The sequence below is a fragment of the Pangasianodon hypophthalmus genome, chromosome 27 (assembly GCF_027358585.1).
Source record: "Pangasianodon hypophthalmus isolate fPanHyp1 chromosome 27, fPanHyp1.pri, whole genome shotgun sequence".
In the NCBI taxonomy this organism is placed as follows: domain Eukaryota; kingdom Metazoa; phylum Chordata; class Actinopteri; order Siluriformes; family Pangasiidae; genus Pangasianodon; species Pangasianodon hypophthalmus.
The window spans coordinates 13,002,508-13,022,704 of record NC_069736.1 but is presented as its reverse complement, the minus strand read 5'-3'; the positions used below and the strand labels follow the sequence as shown (position 1 = coordinate 13,022,704).

Sequence of the window (20,197 nt, the reverse complement as noted above, 5' to 3'; positions counted from 1 at the left end):
TAACCACAGATGAGACAGTGGCTGATGTGGATGATGCTGGCAATCAAAGTGAGAACTCATTTCACATTGTAAACTAATAATTCTTTATAATCTAGCACTGCTCAACTGGTCCCGCCATCTCTCAGGGTACAAGGAAGGCATGCATCAGGACTCTTCTCTGTTCTGGCACCTTGGTGGTGGAATGAACTTCCCCGAGTCACTGGCAGTCTAAAGACCTACCTCTTCCTGAAGTACTTAAATTAGCACTTTAATAAAATGTCTGTGTGCTTTTCGTACTATATTACCTCCCCAACAGAGTTTTATAGACTGATAGTGTACTTGCTGTGGAGTCCAGGAAGCAGTTGGGGGTTCGGTGCCTTGCTCAAGGGTCTCACCTCAGTCGTGGTATTGAGGGTGGGAGAGAGCGCTGGTCATTCACTCCCCCCACCTACAATCCCTGCCGGACCTGAGACTCAAACCCACAACCTTCAGGTTCACCTTCAGGTTGCAAGTCCGACTCTCTATCCATTAGGCCACATCTGCCTTTGAGTACTAAGGTTAGGGTTTGTTGGAAGTGAGGCATAATAATGTTTAGCTACAGTAATACACACATCAGCTGAAGGTAGTAATACAACAGTGTGGAGAGAGAGAGAGAATGAGAGAGAGAATGAGAGAGTGTGGATGAAAGTGCATTGGGCAAATTTGCGGGTAGGCAGGTAGTCTTGCAGAAAAAATAAATAATGCATTTTAAGTCCCTTGTGCATCATATTCGTACTTACTCATCAATAACCCGCAGTACAGAACGCAGAACATGGTCTGCTATGTTTTATGAACAGCCCACAGGAGTCCATTATGCAGCTCGTACAGATAGACGTTAGGACCGCGCAGACTCAGCACACTTAGCTAGTGGAACACCGACCGTTTAGACGGCGGTTGGGATCGGAGAACAGCGGCTGGGTTCGGCTTTCTCTGCCTTAAGCACGTGCAGAACTTGTTTAACACCCGCACCTGAGGCGCGAGCTCTGGCCTGGATGGAGTCTGGGAGGCGCTTCCAGTGCACGGTGCACGCGTAAAGCCGTCTTTTGTGTGCGTTTCTTCCTCAGACTGGGCAAGTCTTCGGGTTGACTTTCCGCGCGCGCTCTGTGTGTGTGTGTGTGTGTGTTTTCACTCTCTCTGTCTCTCTCCCCCTCTCTTTTTCTCTCTCGTTTCTTTGCGCGCTGGTACAGCTAGATCAGGAGGGATCTCTGCAGATTTTCCTCCCTCTTGTCGTCCACTGTGGATCCGTGGATATTAAGCAGGATGAATTCGGACATTAACGTGTACCTGGGACGGGAGAAAGCGGGGCTCATGCGGAAAAGAGCCCTCCTCTTGAGGAAAGGCTGCAGCTTCGAGATTACGAGGTGAGTCCAGAGCTAAAGGGAGATCTTATTTGCATGTGTCGGGCTTGGTCTGGGATTCCAGAGTGGGGATTTTTTTTATTTTTTTTTTTGCCGGGGAACACCGCATCTGTTCCCGTTACCGGACCTGTACAGCAGCGTCGTGTGTAGCCTTATGCGTTAGGCTCAGAGCCAATTTTGGCCACCTCGTCTTCTTGAGTTTCCCATCGCGTGTCAGAGGAATGGGACAAATTGATGTGTAGGGAGGAAAAAGTTCACGCTCAGCTGTCACACGCATCGTACCATTCCACTATCTAAAGTGTGCATGCCCCGAGTGCTCGCGCTCGTCAGATAGACCAGAAGGAGCGCGCGCGCGCGCTAAAGCGCATTAATATTGATACGGTAGTTGCACTTTGCTGCATTTATGTCAATACAGCAATTTAGATGAATGCATTCAAGAGTCACGTGAAAGGTCATGCCATAAAACACAAGTGCCTTCAGTGGGGTGTCGCCGTGCCGCATCGGTACCGCGTGTGTATGTGTGTGTGTGTGTGTGTGTGTGGCTGCATCAGTGGGCTGTGTGTTGTTGTGCATGCGGGTGTCAGTTTGATTGAGTGCTTCCAGTATCCAGGCAGCCCAACTCTAGACCTGTATTACTGGAGACCAGCAAATATTCCCTGCTCCAGAGCTGAATCAGGTGTGTGTGTGTGTGTGTGTGTGTGAGAGAGAGAGACAGGGAGACAGAGAGAGAGACAGAGAGAGAGAGAGCAGGTAGATAAACAAACTACAAGATTCCAAGCCATAAAGTAACACAGTTGGGCTCATCTGCAAAAGATCAAGCTTGAGCTCCCAAATGCCATATAGATTACTCATGGAGGCCATCATGCTTCAAAGGGCAGCTGTGAGCAATTATATTCCTTTTGTCCTTTGCATTTACATTTATTCATTTGGCAGGCACTTTATTCAAATCGACTTACAGTTGAGCTGAGCAGATGAGGATAAAGAGGCCAACACTGACATCTTGGCAGTACTGGGATTTGAACTCATAACCTTCTGATCAGTAGTTTAGAGAACTATTCACTGAGGCACACTTTTGTTAGCCAAAAAAAAAAAAAAAAAGAAGAAAACTTCACAATAAGTGATTCATAATAGGTGTGTTGGAACGTATAAGGAGAAATTGTGGTGAGTAGAGCTGTTACGGTCTCATGGTTAGTCATGGTATGATTAGACTGTTACCTCACTGTTGACTAAACTCATACTCCAACAATCTCTGTTTCTCAACACTGCCATGTGACTGCTCTGGAAACCCTTTGGCTGTGTAATCAACAACCACTGTAAACACGTTACATTGCTATGTCTGCGCATTCCCAATTGTATCATACACGATGGCTATCAAATCGCACAGAAGAACATGGCATTGCTGACCAGAACTAACCAAAACAACTCTATTTTTGGCTAAGCAGCCCTGAACACTTAGAGCGCTGCCTTTCCTCACAGCCACTCTCTTTCAGCTTATAATGACTACATGATAAATACTGACAACATAAGAGATTTTATGGAAAAGTCATTCTCAAGAACAATTAGGGAATTTGATCTTTTTTTTCCCTTTTTTTTGAGCCAAGAGACTTATATACAAAGAATGTGTAATAAATATTTCCTTTAATTTGTTTGTGTGTTTCTAAATGGGTGATTAAAACAGTGATAATATGAAAGCATGATATTATTACGCAATGTTATCATATGGTGAAAATTTGAAACCATAAGCACATTCAAAAACTTCACTCATAATAATAATAATAATAATAATAATAATAATAATAATAATAATAAATTGAACCATGACTAAAAGCAGGACCCTTCAATCAAGGAATGATGCACGTTCACTGAGCAGAAAGTAAATATTTCCTATGGGATGCAGGTGTATTCTGTATTCTAATATTTGATGTAATAAAGCTGTGAAAATATACATACATACTGTGTTTAACAAGACGAATAGGCGCAAATTCAGTTGATAGAACTTAGCACGCCAAATGAATAAAAAAAATAAGCAATTAACTAACCTAACAACCCAGGTTGTCAAGGATATGAGCACATATTTGACAAATTTGCTGCTGTTGTCAGACAGCTAAGGTACAGCTACGGAATCTTATAGAAAATGTAAGGAAATTTATATTTAAAATGTAGATATTACTGTCTGTTGTGTGAGCTTCTTGAACAGAAAGACTCCAAGGGCGGCTTGTATAAATGGGCTAGCACAGCTACGGTGGATTGTTTTGGACTTTTGTGGAACTGAAAGCAACAATGTGGATCTGAAAGGTAATAATTTCAGTAGAAATGACTCTGATGATCATACTCATAAGTTTCTCATAAGCTCATATGTTCTTGTTAACACAATTACCACTTTTTGACTATATAGTATAGAGTTATAGAAGAGAAATTATTTATAATCACAATCCAGTGTCACACAGATGAGGAGGGATTCCCTTTTGGGTCTGGTTCCTCTCAAGGTTTCTACTTCATGTCGTCTCAGGGAGTTTTTCCTTGCCACCGGCTTGCTCATTAGGGATAAATTTATATTTATATAAATATATATTTCTGTAAAGCAGCTTTGTGATAATGTCCATTGTTAAAAGTGCTATACAAATAAAATTAAATTGAACTGAATTGAATTGAACAGCACCACCAATGATAGTAAGAGAAAAAAACACACAGAATGGTATGAAGAAGTGATGCTAGAGCTGATTCTTTTCAAGCGTAGATGGTAGATTAATGCTGCCTGTCAGTGACAGCCGTGTCAGGTGATTACACCGAGTGAAACGCCTCCTAGATTTCATCTCCATCTGTACCACAAGCAGTGACTGAGAAGGCACATGTGAAATACAGTGGCAGGTATAATGAACATGAACAAGGTGGATTATTTATGCCCTCAGCCTCAGAATGCGTTTGGAGCAGTAACTAAAAGTAGATAGACTAAGCACATATTGTTCAATCAAAGTACAAACTATACGAAAGGACAGATGACAGAACTGTAAGTTTAGTGTTTTTGGTTTAAGTGAACTTTTCTGTTTACCATGTTTGGTGTTCGGTGGAAAAATGGCATAAACCCAGTACAGACTGAAACACTTAAAAAAAAAAAAAAAAAAGAAAGAAATCACAACTGCAGCTGCCTATCTGCCTTTGAGTGTGTGTGTGCATGCATGTGTGATAGTTTGCCCCACATCATTCTTGTTATGTAATCAATGAAACTTCATGATATAATGCATTGCACAACCCTAATAGTTTCATTGTCAAGATTTTAGCCCTGAAATCTTATATCACAACCAGCCGTCACTGGTGGACTTGCCTCAGTCTAATTATGGAGAAAACTATGGTGTCTCTGGTTCGAATTTCGGGGGTCCAGACACTTCCCCTTAATTCAATCCCTGAATTAAAATTAAAATTGTTTACCTACTTAATAAGAGATCAACAGCAAGGCAAAAGTAAGTGCTAGGCTGCTGTAGACTTTTCCTGAGAATCTATCAAGTAACATACTTTTATGGGCAGTTTATGCTTAAGTCTTTTATGGTAAATTGCTGCTCATTGAGAACCAGTAACACTTATGGTATCTTTTAAAGCCAATATTTACATTGTGAAAATGTAATACTGGCGAATGCATAGTTCGCCTTTAAAACCCAAAGTGCAATTACATTTGCAGAAAAGGTTGCATGTGTCAAAGTGCCTATATCCTCCCCATGGACTGAAACTTCCTCTTCGCTAATGGTAATAACATAACAGAGATTCTCCCCCATCAGAGGTGTGAGACTTTGAGTCAACAGTATGTGTCTCTGTATCTGTGGTTTTCACCCTGTGTGTTGCAGCCTTCCAGTGGGATGTGATGGTACTGCAGGTAGTCTGTGTTTTTGTACAAAATAATCACTAAAGATGATGTTATTATGGCTGTTATGTTAACCTAAAAAAAAAACCTGATCACTTTACTAAAAAATATCATCTAAAATTGACCTTTTTGTGGCCTTGTAATGTGGCGTAAAGGAGAAATCGCATGGATAAGGGATGGAACAAGAAAAGAAAAAAGTGGCAGCAATGTGGGAAAGTGCAGTTATCAGTAGTTCAAAAGTAAACTCAAGTATCAACTTTGAGGTTTAACTGACTCACAGGACAGCACAAGGTAAGCTAGATAAATGTGATGGACCAGCTTGTTTTGTGAGCACAGGAGCTTTTGTGGTGTAATGGGGATGTTGTAAGAGGTTGGGAATCTCTCTTCTATATAATATTATGCAGACCTTACAAAATAATAAACTCCCAATTTAAAAAAGGCATTTATTTTTCAGGACAAAGCATGGGTAGATAGGGTGGATATAGGGTAGATATAAAAAAAAAAATGCTATTTTGTTACTGGATTGTGTGAACAATCTAATTGACACATCTAATTGTAGCCTGGTGCTTGTTACTGAACTGTGAGCTAATTGTTTACAAAAAGGGCAAACTTGACTGATGTCCAAGAACACGGAGGTGGTACATGTATGTTTTTACACAAGCACCACCCACTGTTTCCATCCAGTGTTTATGTTGGATTTGTGTTAAAGTGATACATTTGAGATTTTTTTTTAACTCAAAAGTGGAATAGTCCGAAAAAAGGAATGATGTTTAATAAGGATTGCTATAAGGATGAAATGGATTTTTCCAGTCCATATGCTTGGTGCAGTTTCCTTAACAGATATTTATGCTACAGAGATTATCATCGTCTGCTATCAGAAACCAAGCATCAGGTTGAGTGTCCATATTACTATACATCTTTTTTAAAGGAGGTATTTAAAATTTTTAAAATAATAAATAAAATAATTTCCATTGCTATTAAATATGATGTGATTAGAATGAAAAATATGATAAAATAAGATATGGTCTGTGTCAGAGTGATATGTATTGCAAAAAAAAAAAAAATAGAGCATGAGAATTCAAGAAAGTGTGACTTGATGTGAAAATTATTGCAACACTAATGTGGTTTCTAGCAGAACTCTGTTGAATTATAGATTCTGATGGGTCAGAAGGTGATTATTAATTTTCTATGACAGTAGTGCCAACTGCAAGGTTTATATTAATGCACCCATATATATTATAATAATATAATAATATATAATAATATATTAATATATATATGTTTGCATAAGCCAAAATAAAATTTCTGCCAGATTTGTAAAAGAAAAGAAAATGGTTGGATGTAAAACAGAGAAAAAATATATCTGCTGTACCCTTGTGATCGGACACACCAAGCACACTGCACAGGGAAACTGCTATGATTTTTTTATTCAAAGCAAAGTGTCTTGGTGATAATGCTGTGTTGAAAAAGCACATGGCTTGAGGCACAAGGACGACGATGATGGCACGCAGCACAATTGGGAGTATACGTCACATTGCAGCTTGAGGCATACCAGATCAGTCACTTATCATTCACTTAGTACTGGTGGTAATAAATTATTGCACAGAATTAAAATATGATGTCATGGGAACTGCCTTACACACCATCTGAGCTATTGCAGCATGTCCTCCTTTCTTCTTCTTAACAGAATAACTTTTAAATAAGTATTATTTGTCTCTCATGTATGGATTTATATTGGCTTTCTTTCTTATATTTTTCATATTTCATATATTTTTAATTGACATTAATAGAAATGACTGGGTTTCACAAATTAACATATCTAATTTGAAGCTGATCAGTCAGCAAATACATTTGTAATTCTTATGCAGGAGCATGAGTAGGATAAAAAATAATTTTTCTGAAATTATGGAATTTTCAAATGAAAAATGATTTAGTAAAAAAAATCCATTTATATCCAGCTTTATACATGAGGCCCATTGTTTCTATAACTTACACAGAAACATCTGTGGCAGATGCTTTACATTAACAGATTTAAAAAAAAAACACTTAGGGTCACATGACACCCCGTCATGTTTTATTCTTTGTTTTGTGCCATCTTTTGTTTTAACATCATATTAAAAAAGCTAGGTACACTGTAATTAATGTATTTAAAAAATACACGACTTTGCACACAAACACACACACACACACACGCACACACACACACATATGTGGTGTGCAGTATTTCCATATGTATGTGAATTGGCAGTAGTCACCAAATCCAGTCTGAAGATCTGCTGCTATGTCTGTTAAAGTAATTTCTCTCTCTCTCTCTCTCTCACACACACACACACACACACACACACACACACACACATCTCACATGTTCATACAGACCCCTTTTTGTTTCACTCCCTTTTTCTTGCTTACAATAACTTAATGTCTTTTTTAGGACTTGCTGCCAAAGTTCCCTGGCAAAGCTCCTTTAATGGGAATTTAATGTTTGACATCAATAATTCAAAGAAATTGTGCATTTTTATAGCTGTAGGCCAATCAGTTAGTCCATCGGTGCCATTTATGCCATCCATAAGCCCTGCAACTGGTACTGCCATCTGAACTGGTGTCTGTCATCAAAAATGTCTTGAAATACACAGTGTGTTTGTGTTCTGTATTGAAACCAGGTTCCATCTTTCTCTTCATCATAGGGATACACTGCATTAGTACATAATACTTATCCAATGTCGATATCCTCACATTAACTGAGTGACTCTCTGCAAGCTTCTGTTCATGACTTCTGCAAATCTTAACAGGTGTGATGGTGACAAGTTTTAAGACAAGCTTTATGTTCAGAGCAATGTTGTGTTTTGTCACATTTTTCTGGCATAAAATCCATCACTGGAATAGATAAGAAAATGTCAGTTTAGACTTTGAAGCCAGTATTGGTTCCAGATTGGTGCATTCATTCCTACTCACACTTACAATACTCAGAATAAAGAATAAAGAATAATATTGAGTCAAAGGAGGGAAAGGACTCTAATGCTAATGAGCTGCTGTGAGTCAAACTGGGAGTTCTTCATATGCACATGTCATATGCTAGCTCAGATAAATCAGGGGTTTCTGTTTATTTTTTATTTCAGTTACCCTCCCTGGCCTGATTAGTGAAGTGACATGATGACAAATACAGATATGAAGTTTGTGGGGACAAAGAAAGTCCACGTTCATTAACATGGGAATATACAGGTTGCTCATGTGACTTGTGATGCATTTACCTCATTCATTCATTCATTCATTCATTCATTCATTCATTCATCCATCCATCCATTTTCTGTAACAGCTTTATCCTGGTCAGAGTCATGATGGCTTACATTACTAAATTGTTTATATTTTGCAAAATTGAACCAACTAAGTTTATTAGAAAATATCATATAGGCAGGTACAAAAATAATAACTGGTGGAGCAGTTGAGACAGTGAACACCCTGAAAACATAAACACTTCAGATTGTCTTATTTATAGCCTTAAACTAATAGTTAATAGTTAAGCAATAAAAGGAAAGTGTCATCCGCATTCAGTCATGTTAGCTCCTTATAGAGAGTTTTGTCAGTAAGGAATTTTATGTAACCGCTTGTAACCAGTTTGATAAAGGAGGCCCATTGCGCCCAAAAAAAGAAGTAGAGCCAATTCCCAGTCCCAAATTTTCTGATATGAATTAACAGACATCATAACAGAGAGTAGTCTTTCCCCTTCAATAAGGGCTTGTCCTTGAGCCAGATGGCTCATAAAACACAGAGCTCCCTGGACATTTTGCAGACTAACTCCTTTCCCCTTCAACAAGTCCTTGTATTTTAGTTATCCAGTTAGTATTAGCCAGGTTTGCTACTCTTTTGCAGTGTCCTGATCTCACAGAATAAACACAGTTAGACCATGGTATGAGTGATTTACAACGTGGAGATGTTTAAACACACAGTAGGATCACAGTAAAGAGCTTAAAAGCCAATGGTAATGAGCTAACTGGTTACTTAGCTAACTGGTTATGGTAGTGGTGGCTGAGTGGTTGAGTGGCCCTTGAGCAAGGCCCTTAGCTACATCTGCTCCAGGCGTCGTATCATGGCTGACCCTGCGCTCTGACCCAAGCTTCCTAGCAAGCTGGGATATGCGAAAAACTGCATTTCATTGGCTCTGCACAATGACAAAAAATGTTGAATGTGATACTTAGAACGCTAGCTAAAAGATAACCCTCACATCAAGCATGTTTGCACCAGATGATATAGGACTCATGAAATGGTCTTGGTGCCAAGTATCTGTTACGCTAATGGCACAGAACATTATCAGTGTATATATCAGTGTATATAGCAGAGTCAGTACTGCGGGCCGCATCTATAAAGCGATGCGTTAAAATTGTATTAGATTAATTGGAGGAGTCTGTAAATTAAAGCTTCACTTCTGTTACATTCGTATTTACTGCTACTTATAACAAGCTGCTGTAAGATATGAGTTGTTTACCCAAAAGTACTGCCCATCTGTATGTGTACAAACATTCTGATTGGGTCTAGACTATTTGCAAGAACCCAGCTGTCTTCCATGCTACCAGTGAAGATCTCAGCAAATATGACATCAGATTGGGGATGAGGTCATAAAGAGATCTTTAGCTAACTAAATGAGATTGTCAAGTAGGACTTACCTTGAGATGTAACAGTGCAAACAACATCAGTCACTGATATTTTTGTGTCAAAATTACACAAAATATTTTTGCGTCATGGCAGAGTGTAGGCCAAATTCTGCAAAGTATTTCATAGGGTGTAACATAGAAGAAAAAAAAAAACTGTCTGTAGTTCAGCGAATCTAGTTTGTTTTGTTTTTTTTTGTTTGTTTTTTTTGCTAACATGAATGGCTTATGCAGCAGATCCTCTGTAGCAGCCAATCATACGCATTTGGCTCAGTGAGAAAGGAAGTTTCTCAAAAAAGGCAACAATGAAAACATGAATTTTTAAGGAAGAATAGACAGTAGTATATGTTTACTCTGTTTCAATTTCAAAACATCTTATCTTCTAATCAGGCTTATCTGTTCACTGTATGTGGCGCTAGTCAAAGATGGAACATGAAAACAGCACCGCACAACAGAACACAACCTCTTTATTTATAGCCATGAACTAATCAGAGGTAATTAATACAAAAAAAAGTACTGAGAAATTATACTCAAGTGAAAGTATAGATAATGCAGAAAAATCGTACTCAGTCGAAAGTATCCAGCCAAAAATGTACTAATTTGAAAGTAAAAAAATTGCTACTTTTTCATGCATTTAAGTATTGAAAAGTAATATGTAAACATTTTACCTGAAATTAACTTAATGTCATGTTTTCATGTGAAAAGTAAATTTTATTATGTATCTAAAACTGTTGGATGTTTTTTTGTTTTAAAGCAGCTACACTGTCTTGCCTGAAAATATCCTTCAATCTCCGTATGTTTGCTGGTCATACGCATGACTAATGCTTTGTACTTTGTTAATGAATTAATCAGAAGTCATTTAAATAACAACTATTTTGCATGAGCTAGAATTTGACTTAGAATTTGACTTGCTCTCTACACATCTTTTGTAACTCAACCAGTCTTTTTTGCACTGAACTGTGTGGGCTAACGTTAGCTTGGGTGTTCATTTCTATTAATGGGTATTTTCTTACCTTGATAGTTGTGTGTGTGTGATAAAGCCAGCTTACTAAAAGGAGCTTTGCAAGTGTTCTTACATATAGGATGAATGTCATTGGTGTTTATTTTTCAGGGCTCCTACAGACACCAGGTGTAAAATAGTGGCGTTGCCATTATAGTGGATGAAAAGTGGTTGTGTTTATAATGTGGAAGTGTTTGCGCAAGTAGCCCATTATGTTAGATACTGAAATCAATGCTAGTCTAACCTTGCATTAGCAAAAAACAAAAAACAGGATACATTTAGTTAAATATAGCCAGGCAAAGCAAATTTGCAAAACTTACCTCAACTTGTGGTTACATCAACTAGGGAGGCAAAGGAGATGCCTCATTTTATACGAGTCTTCGTTTATTCCAGCATATTGAAACATTTTACTGAGGTAGGGCCAGGGCTGTTCATCCTCAAGTTCCACATAGATATGGCTTATCTATCCTCAGTTGCACGTGAACAGCTATAGTGATAACTATATTGTGTACCATGAGACGGTGACAGGCACTATTTTTCCACACTGGTGAACTTGGATTGGATGCTATACTGAAATGAATGGATGCTAAATTGAACCCATTTGATTGATGTATAGTGTGCAGTTATTAAAAATATTCAATTTAATAATACTCAAGAAAGTTAGAAATATTAACTAATTACAATTATCTAAGTATTTTCCACTCCTGGAACTAATTGGTTTGAACTAATCAGTGGTTTAGCATTAAAAGGTAATGGTTGCATTCAGTCGTGTTAGTCACTTAACCGGATCTTTGAAGGTAAGGAATTTAATGTAGCTAGACCTTCAGAAATGTTAGTTTGCAGTCTCTGCAGTAGTTGATAGACTTCACCTGAACCCATGCCTGCACCTCATTTACAAGAAGTCAGGTTTTCTTTCTGCCCCTCCACACTTTGTGAAGATTTGCACAATTTCGTAACTTCTGAGCTGTGTTATATTGGCTGTTTCTCTGATTGGCTGTGCTCTGATCATTGCTTACCTTTGTTTGCTTTTAGTTTTTGGATAGCTTCTCTGCAAATGTCTGCGTGTTTAATCACATGGCTGTTTGGATTGCGATTTGAATTTGGCCGTCTACATTGTAAATAAACTTTTGCACATGGACCCACAGCATGCTTTCCAGTTTGTTTTGCTACACTTTGCTTTCAGAGGATTAATGATAAAACTACAGGTACCATTACCAAGAACTGTATTATTATTATTATTATTATTATTATTATTATTATTACAATATATGAAATAAAAACAGTTGTGCTCAGTTGACTTGTTACTCAAGAATACATTATTTACAATAGAACCTTTAGCTTTAGAGTAATTTACATAGAAAATGTAATATGTAAGCAGTAAAGCATAGTGGAGTGTGCTGTTGTAGGAAAATCAACACTGAGGTGGCGTGATGTTATCTCTCCAGAGTTAACTATTCTCCTATAACAGCACCTTGCAAAGTGTTTAAATTACTCGTACACCACAGCAAATTATTTGTTTATAGTTTAAACAGATCTGTCAGAAATCGTCTATTTTTGCAGTTATACAGAAAATGAATCAACATCGTCTGACCAATCAGAATTGAGAATTCAACATCACTGTGGTATAAATTTGGATCATTTGTGCATAATTTTTGAAAATGATCAATTTTCAATTGCAATGCAATTGATTTCATGGTAACATACAATGGCTCCTAACATAATATCAATTGTTATTGTCATTACTCTTAATGTGTTTTTATGACTACTGCTTTCAATCAACAAGATTAAAAAAAAAAAAATAGAGAATCATATATTTTGCTTGATAAATGGACAAAAATTTAATCCATGTTGGTAGTGAGTGCAAACATTTGGACCACACTATATGTAGTGAAATTGTGCAGCCCTACATTTCCAGACAGAGAAAGCGGTGTATAAACATAGGGAGAGAAAGAGACTCATCATGCTGACACTTCCAGGGATGCCAGACAGTTCATGTGATTCATAATGCGTATGTGTGCTCGATCAAGTGCAAGTGTGTTTAAACATGTCCCCCAATGTCTTGCCAGCATTTTTCACTGAGAGAGGTTATGCCACAACCAGTGTTTTTAAAGAACTACCTTCATTTTTTTTTAAAATTAAAGCCTGCAAGAGATAAAGACAGACCGACAATCACTCTGCATTCTTTCAATCTCTTACCCTCTGACCATGGCCTTTAGATAAAACCAAACACTATGGGTAAGGCTAATCACTCTCAGCTGTGTGGCCTGCGTTTTTCTACTCATTTGTGGGGGAAAAAATAGAAGAAATCAGGCAGAGGAATAAAAGAATGAGGCTTGCTCTGATTACAGCTCTGTGTAAACTCAGCGCTCCGCTTGCCACATCTGCTTCCATTTAAGGCTTAAAGACGCATACCTACACATTAGTGTTTTTTTTTTTTTTCATTTCTCTCCAGGAAGGGGAAAAGAAAATAATGTTACCCGCTATTACCAAGCTGGACGATGAGAAACAAAATGGTGGTTTTGTTGTTTAAAATGCTAGTGTTTGACTTTTTAACACATGGTGCATTCACAGGAGGAGTGTGCACTTTAAACACGGTCATAAGGGCAGAGAGCATCCATATGTGTGTGTGTTTGTGTGTGTGTGTGTGTGTGTGCTAAAGTATGTGTCAATATTACATTTTCTGATCACACTGCCTAACTGCCTAGCATTCTTTCACAATTTATGATATTTAAATGAAACTATGTACTACTACTGCGCAACAGGAGCAGCTGCTATAAATGTGCTAGCAGAGCCCCCTGCCTTTCAAAACTAAAAAGACATCAATAGATCAATAGAAGGTTTCATTTTTGGCAGCCACCTCAGATTATTTGCTGTTAAGGACTGTCTTAATGTGGATTATCCTTCATAAGAAGAACACACGGAATGGTATTTAGAAGCAAGGCTGGGGCTGATTTCTTTCTAGCCCAGACTGTAGATTCATGCAGCCTGTCAGTGACAGTCTTGTCAGGTGATTATACATAGTGAAACTCCTCCTAAATCTCATATCTGTTTGGGTAAATATCTTTCACAATTTACATCTGTAACACATCACCAGATGTAATAGATATTTTTATAGGTGCATGTTAAATAGAGTTAAATTTATTCTATCATTTTATTTCCCCCCAAAATGCGGAACGTAAATATAGATAGACTAAGCAGACACTGGGCCTCAGTTATTAAGCTAGATACATATGGATTTATTTATAAATCGTTCATATGAGGATTTATACAAAAATTTGGTATTCGTGAAAATTATGTAATTTCCGAAAAAAAAAAACCCAAAAAAACCCACATTTGTTTCCATTTTTTAGAGCCAGCACTAAGTGATGGATAAGTGACTGATCTGGTATGTCCCAAGCTGCAATGTGCCGTATACTCCCTAGTGTGCTGCGTGACTTCCTATGGCACTCGATGCTTTACTGCTTTTACAACATGCCATGTGGGACTGCGAATTTGTGTGCGAAAAAAATTTCTGGCCAACAGTCGTCGAGACACTTTGCTTTGAATAAAAAAAAAATAGAAGTTTCTATGTGATGTCCTTGTTGTCCATGAGCAACTTGGTAGAGTAGTTGTATATATTTTTTTATGTTTCATGCCAAACCATTTTCTTTACATCTCACTTAATTCACATCTAATTCACTTTTTATATATATATTTCTGCTCCAGATTTTAGTCTTTTTAGGGGTTTTGGGGTTTTTTATTATGTTATGTAATAGATATTGTTAGGGTCCCTGATGGTCTCCCCACTGCGGCCTGGGTTCGATTCCCAGGCAGGGAACCAACTCAGCCACTGGGAGTGTAACAACAACATGTAATAGATATTTTTATTCTCAAAAACACTTTCACTTCTACCTCTGAGAAAATGTTGTCATTTATTTACTTGTCATTATAGTGCTGAGAGCTTTGCCTTTTATGGAGTTTTGTAGGCGTCGCCAAATGCAGATCAGCTGTGCTGCACACTTGCCAGGTAATTTACAGGTGATTGGCATTTTTCAATATACACACACGAGTACGAAAAAAAATCAGCATTTCTGAAACTTTTGTAAATCCAGAAAAAATTAAACAAAACGACAGGCAAAAGAACTGTAACTTTGGTGTATTTAGGTTTGAATGAAAGGGTTACAACATTTCTGTTTACCATATTTGGCATTCAGATTAAACACAGCATAAACCTAGTAGAGCATTATGAAATTGAAGCACGAAAAAAAATTGCAAATCACAAATTCACTTCCCTGTCTGTCTTTAATTGTGTGCAATAGTTTGTCCCTATGTAATCATAATCACTTTTTTGTCAATGATCAAGCCTCATGATATAATGCACTGCTCAACAATAACAGGTTGATTGTTGAGCTATTGATAGATTTTAGGTTTTAGCCCTCCCATCTAATATCATGACCAGCTGTCACTCCTGGGCGGGAATTTAACCAAAAAGAAATGTCCAGAGAATCAGGTTACTGACTCTCTAAAGTGTAATTATATGTTAGATATAAACACAGCTAACATTTCTGCATGCTGTCGGATATATAAACTATCCTTGTGTTTGCACCATAGTGCTATCAGTGATACCAGTTATAAGTATCCATGTGGTTGTTAAAAATGTCATGTATCATCTGATGTTTGATCAAACCCACCCATGTGTCATCTGAACATGTGCTTCAATGGAATGGATAAGACAGAAGGAAAATCTGATCTTTTGTGAGAAGGATTTAACATGGTCAATGTCACAAATTTGCTTCAGTCTAAATAGTGGTCTAATAGTGGTCTAAGACTTTTGGACCCCAGTGTACATAAGGGAAGAGCATGTAGTTCATTATGCTCTAGGGAATATCTGTCCATAGTTGTCAAGGCATTGCACTGAATAACACATTTCTGGAGAAACCCATTGCTGTTCCGAGACATTTCAGCAAAATCTCGTTCTTAATTGGAAGAGCAGATAATACAAGCCAACCTCAAATTCTTTACCCAGCTCTGAGGGTTGCCATGTCTGTATGACAAAGCCTGTCACAAAAAAGGCCCTTCAACACTAGTCCAAATCCAATGGTCAACAAAACCAGTCTAATTAGAAAAAATGATGACAATACTATTAATATACTACTAATAATCCTACTATTACCAACAATAATGTAATATTCATAAAGTAACATAATACTATAGCATCATTTTTGAATGAAGCAGTGTTAAAACCACAGAGTTTTCCTGAACAGTTCTTTCATCAAGGTAATAAATATGTGGTGGATTAGGCATATGTTATCATTTTATTTCCCCCCAGAATGCAGACGATAAATGTAGATAGACTAAGCACACACTGGGCCTCAGTTATTAAACTGCATCAGAATGGATTTATTCATAAATTTTTCATATGGGCATTTACACAAGAAATTTGGTATTCATGCAAATCTTGTAATTTCAGGAAAAACATGCTCCTTAGTGTGTGTAAATTTACACGTAAGAAGGCTAACTAATTGAAACCTTGATTGCTCAGCTTCAAATCTGCAAAGAATTATGGCACTTTTATATATAAATTATGCTATCAAGTTTAATTAGCTTGTGTATTTCCATTAAACACACAAATTTAATGAATATTTTGTGAAACCCAGTCAAAAATTAATGACTGTAATGAACAGAGGACGGGCTACAATGAATGAGCGTATAAGTTGGTTCTGTTTACCACGACATCTTATTTTAATGCTGTGCAACACTTCATTAGAGGCAGCACTAAGGGACCGATAAGTGACCGATCTGGTATGTCTCAAGCGGCAATGTGCCGTATACTCCCTACTGTGTAACGTGACTTCCTATGACACAGTACCTTCCTGCTTTTGCAACGTGCCATAGGGGAGCACGAATTTGTGCGTGAGAAATGTCTGGCCAACAGTCACCAAGACACTTTGCTGTGAATTGTCACAAAATAAATATGTATGCAAATTAGTAAGCCAAATTAACTTTTATACAACAAGGATAAAAATATTGAAGTAATTTAATTTCATATAAATTTACAAGCGGCAGCATGCTTACGCAGTGGGTAACATAGCCGCCTCAGAGCTACAGTATCGCTGGTTCAGTCCTGAGCTCCGGTCTCTGTGGAGTTTCTGTGCATGTTCTTCCCTTTATTTGCCTATAGTGTGTGCACTGGCCTGGCATCCCATTCAGTATAATCTTCACTGGAAAAGACTTTGAATCCACTGCACCCTTGACCTGAAAAAGCAGTTACTGAAGAATTAATAAATAAATGTACAATACTTATTATACATTAGTTTATTTCTACTGAGAAACTATTCACGTGTTGTTTCACCATATTTTAATCGTAACCACAGCCCACATATATACTGCTGACTTGACTGGTTTGATTAACACCAGGATAAAATCGTGTGCCTTCCATTACCTTCCAAATCACCAGAACATCACTGAAACTTTATCTGAAGTCATGTAGTACAGAGTGTGAAAAAGACGTCTGTTTTCTGCTTCTTGAAGGATGGACCAACAACTCTCCACAAATCTTTCACTACTTGTATGACATCACTGTTGGAAGGGTTGAAGCCATTCTGGAGGCAAAGGATGCCCCTACTCCTTATAAGGTTCTTGATAATATATTGCTATGGATGTCTGTTATTTTGTCTACTCACTTCGAGGGACCGGCTATGGACTGGCATCCCATTCAGTATAATCTTCATTTCTTTCATTTAGAAAGAAAAATTCATTCATTCATCAGTATCCTTGTCATGGTCATGGCAGATTTCACAGGAAAACTACAGACCTGGCAACCCTACCTACCTGATATATGTTAAAGGACAATTAACAAAGTAACATGAACAGCCATGCATATTTTTCTTTTCTTTTTTTTTTTTTTTTTTGGTGTGTGTTTTATAAGGCAGAACGTGGAACAGCATTTACATTTGCATGTGTTCAATTGTCACATCCTTTTTTAACTGTATTTTAAACATGAGGAGTGCTACAAACTCTATTCCCAAGCAGCCAGACAACCAAAGAATGATCAATTCTTACAAGTCAAACTTGCAGTAGAGTGTAACGTAATACATGTAACTGCAAACACCATCTCCTAATTCACCGCAACAGGTAAAAGCTCAACAGTCGCTAATTTATCAACCGCTGTATAGCAGTGAAGGCTTTACTTCTAATTCTTACAGTTTGTTTTATGACTGTAACTTTCTCCTTTCATATTCATTGAGAGCCAAGGACTCGAGAACTAAATAGTATTCATGTTCAACGTCATGTTAGAGATTAAAACTGATTTTAGAGTGAAACATGCATTGAAACATTAAAGCCTAAAACGTAAAACCTGATCATGCAATAAGCAGCAGTGACCACTAGAGGACAGAGAGGGTCAGTAAATGAAAGTTCTAGCACTGTATGCTCTTTTATGCTTATTTACAATTGCTTCCGAGTAATTTTAATACCATGTACACTGCTTGGAAACTCTTCGCACAAGCAGAATATGTGGAATAACCTGTAAATACATTTTGATAGCCTTGACACAAAATGCATTGTGTGAAAAATTCTTTTTCACTCAGGCTGCTCCACAATAAAACCATGTATCTCTAAAAATAAATAAACACATATATATATATATATATATATATATATATATATATATATATATATATATATATATATACATACACACACACACATACATATGCATGGTTGCAAACCTCTTTGCAACCATTTTTGTATTTAGTTCCACAACTGAAATTCAAAACGTAATTATATAATAGTCAGGATATCAAATGGATAGCAGTTTTCCAAGAATTGTAATACTATCATACAATTTGCTGAAACCTGTAATTAAAATTAAATTTAAAATAAAATTAAAGTACATTACTGAGAGATTTCATACTCACATGGCCTGTATAGAAGGTTAAATCAATCAATGCAGATCATTTGTTATTGCGTAGCATTTCGTGGTCACACACTGATTTGGAGTTCATTCAAAGATGGAATATTTTTCCTTCCGCCTTATACATCATTCCTTAAACCTCCCGAATAGATAGACAGTTTATGATCATCGTGATCCAATGTCTCCACTGGAAGCAAACTTTTTTACTGCACCACATTTGACACTTAAAAACATTGATATTACATTTGCAAATGTGTATGTAAAGTACAAGTTAAAGACATTTACATAAACATAGGTAAAGTGTTCTGCCTAACAACCTGTGTGCATTTTCAGGGTAAATATCTTATCTACAGCACTTTTGCCTGTCCTAGCTCACTATAAATACACTTCATCTTGAAATATAATAATTAAAATACAAATATCTTATTATTTTTTGCATTAATCTCTGAATCCATTTAACATATCATGCTTGAATCGTCCTTTGCCCATGAGTCATCCATTATAGATTATGAAAAAACATTTTAGTGTCTCACAACATTCACTTTGCCCTGTCACGTAAACACATTCACCGCAATTAAATATTTGGTATATTTCACAACACACATGATCAATAGGATATTATTTTCAATTTTTTGTTTTGTTTTTTTCAATGATTATTGTGATATTGACTGTTGAGGTCACTTTGAAATCACTAGGCTGTTACCCGAGTTATAGACTGAAAGTAAATTATTAATTAAAAATAATTTGAAGTAAATCATTAGACTAGGCAACATTTTCCGTAAGCCTGCAACCACTATAGCCTCAGATTCCTGTTCCTGTCTGATAGGAGTGGAACCCGATGTGGTCTTTTGCGATTGTAGCTCATCAGCCTTAACATTCCATGTGTTGTGCGTTCTGAGATGCTTTTCTGCTCACCACATTCTCCTCTGACTTCTCTCATCAACAAGGTGTTTCCATAACCGCTGCTCACTGGATGTTTTTTGTACCATTCTGTGTAAACTCTAGAGCCTGCATGAAAATCCCAGGAGATCAGCAGTTTCTGAAATACTCAAATCATCTGAAATCACATTTTTCCTCCATTCTGATGGTTGATGTGAAATTCAGCTGACATTCTTTGCCTGTATCTGCTTGATTTTATGCATTGTGCTGCTGTCACATGATTGGCTGATTGGTTTTATTTTAAACATGCCCCCTGGGAAGCTGTCGTTCCTCAGGGGTGATAGTCTGTGTGGCCCAACTTTGAGTAAAAGCTAAAACATCTAAAATGCCAGCGAGCTACACACTCGCCTCAGGAAATGTCAATGTGTTCAACAAAGCCATGAAGGATGACCCTCCTCTTTGACATAATTAAAGGACTTAACCTTTCAACTGAAGCAGTCTGCGTACATGTGTCAAGGTGAAATCAGTCACTTTATACAGCCTTATACCACG

At 37.3% G+C, this 20,197-nt stretch overlaps 1 protein-coding gene across 5 annotated transcripts in view; it reads left to right on the top strand.

The window, feature by feature from the left end:
• Positions 1-829: 829 nt before the first annotated feature.
• The window catches only part of garnl3 (GTPase activating Rap/RanGAP domain like 3), an 84,392-nt gene continuing 65,024 nt past the window's right edge, over positions 830-20,197 (top strand). For 3 of the 5 annotated variants that reach the window (XM_026921556.3, XM_026921554.3, XM_053230259.1), the window contains exon 1: positions 830-1,379. In XM_026921556.3, the coding sequence (XP_026777357.2) occupies positions 1,279-1,379 (101 nt within the window). In that variant the 5' untranslated portion in view covers positions 830-1,278. The remainder of the gene's footprint in view (positions 1,380-20,197) is intronic. The other 2 variants (XM_026921550.3, XM_026921552.3) reach the window with 2 other exon arrangements.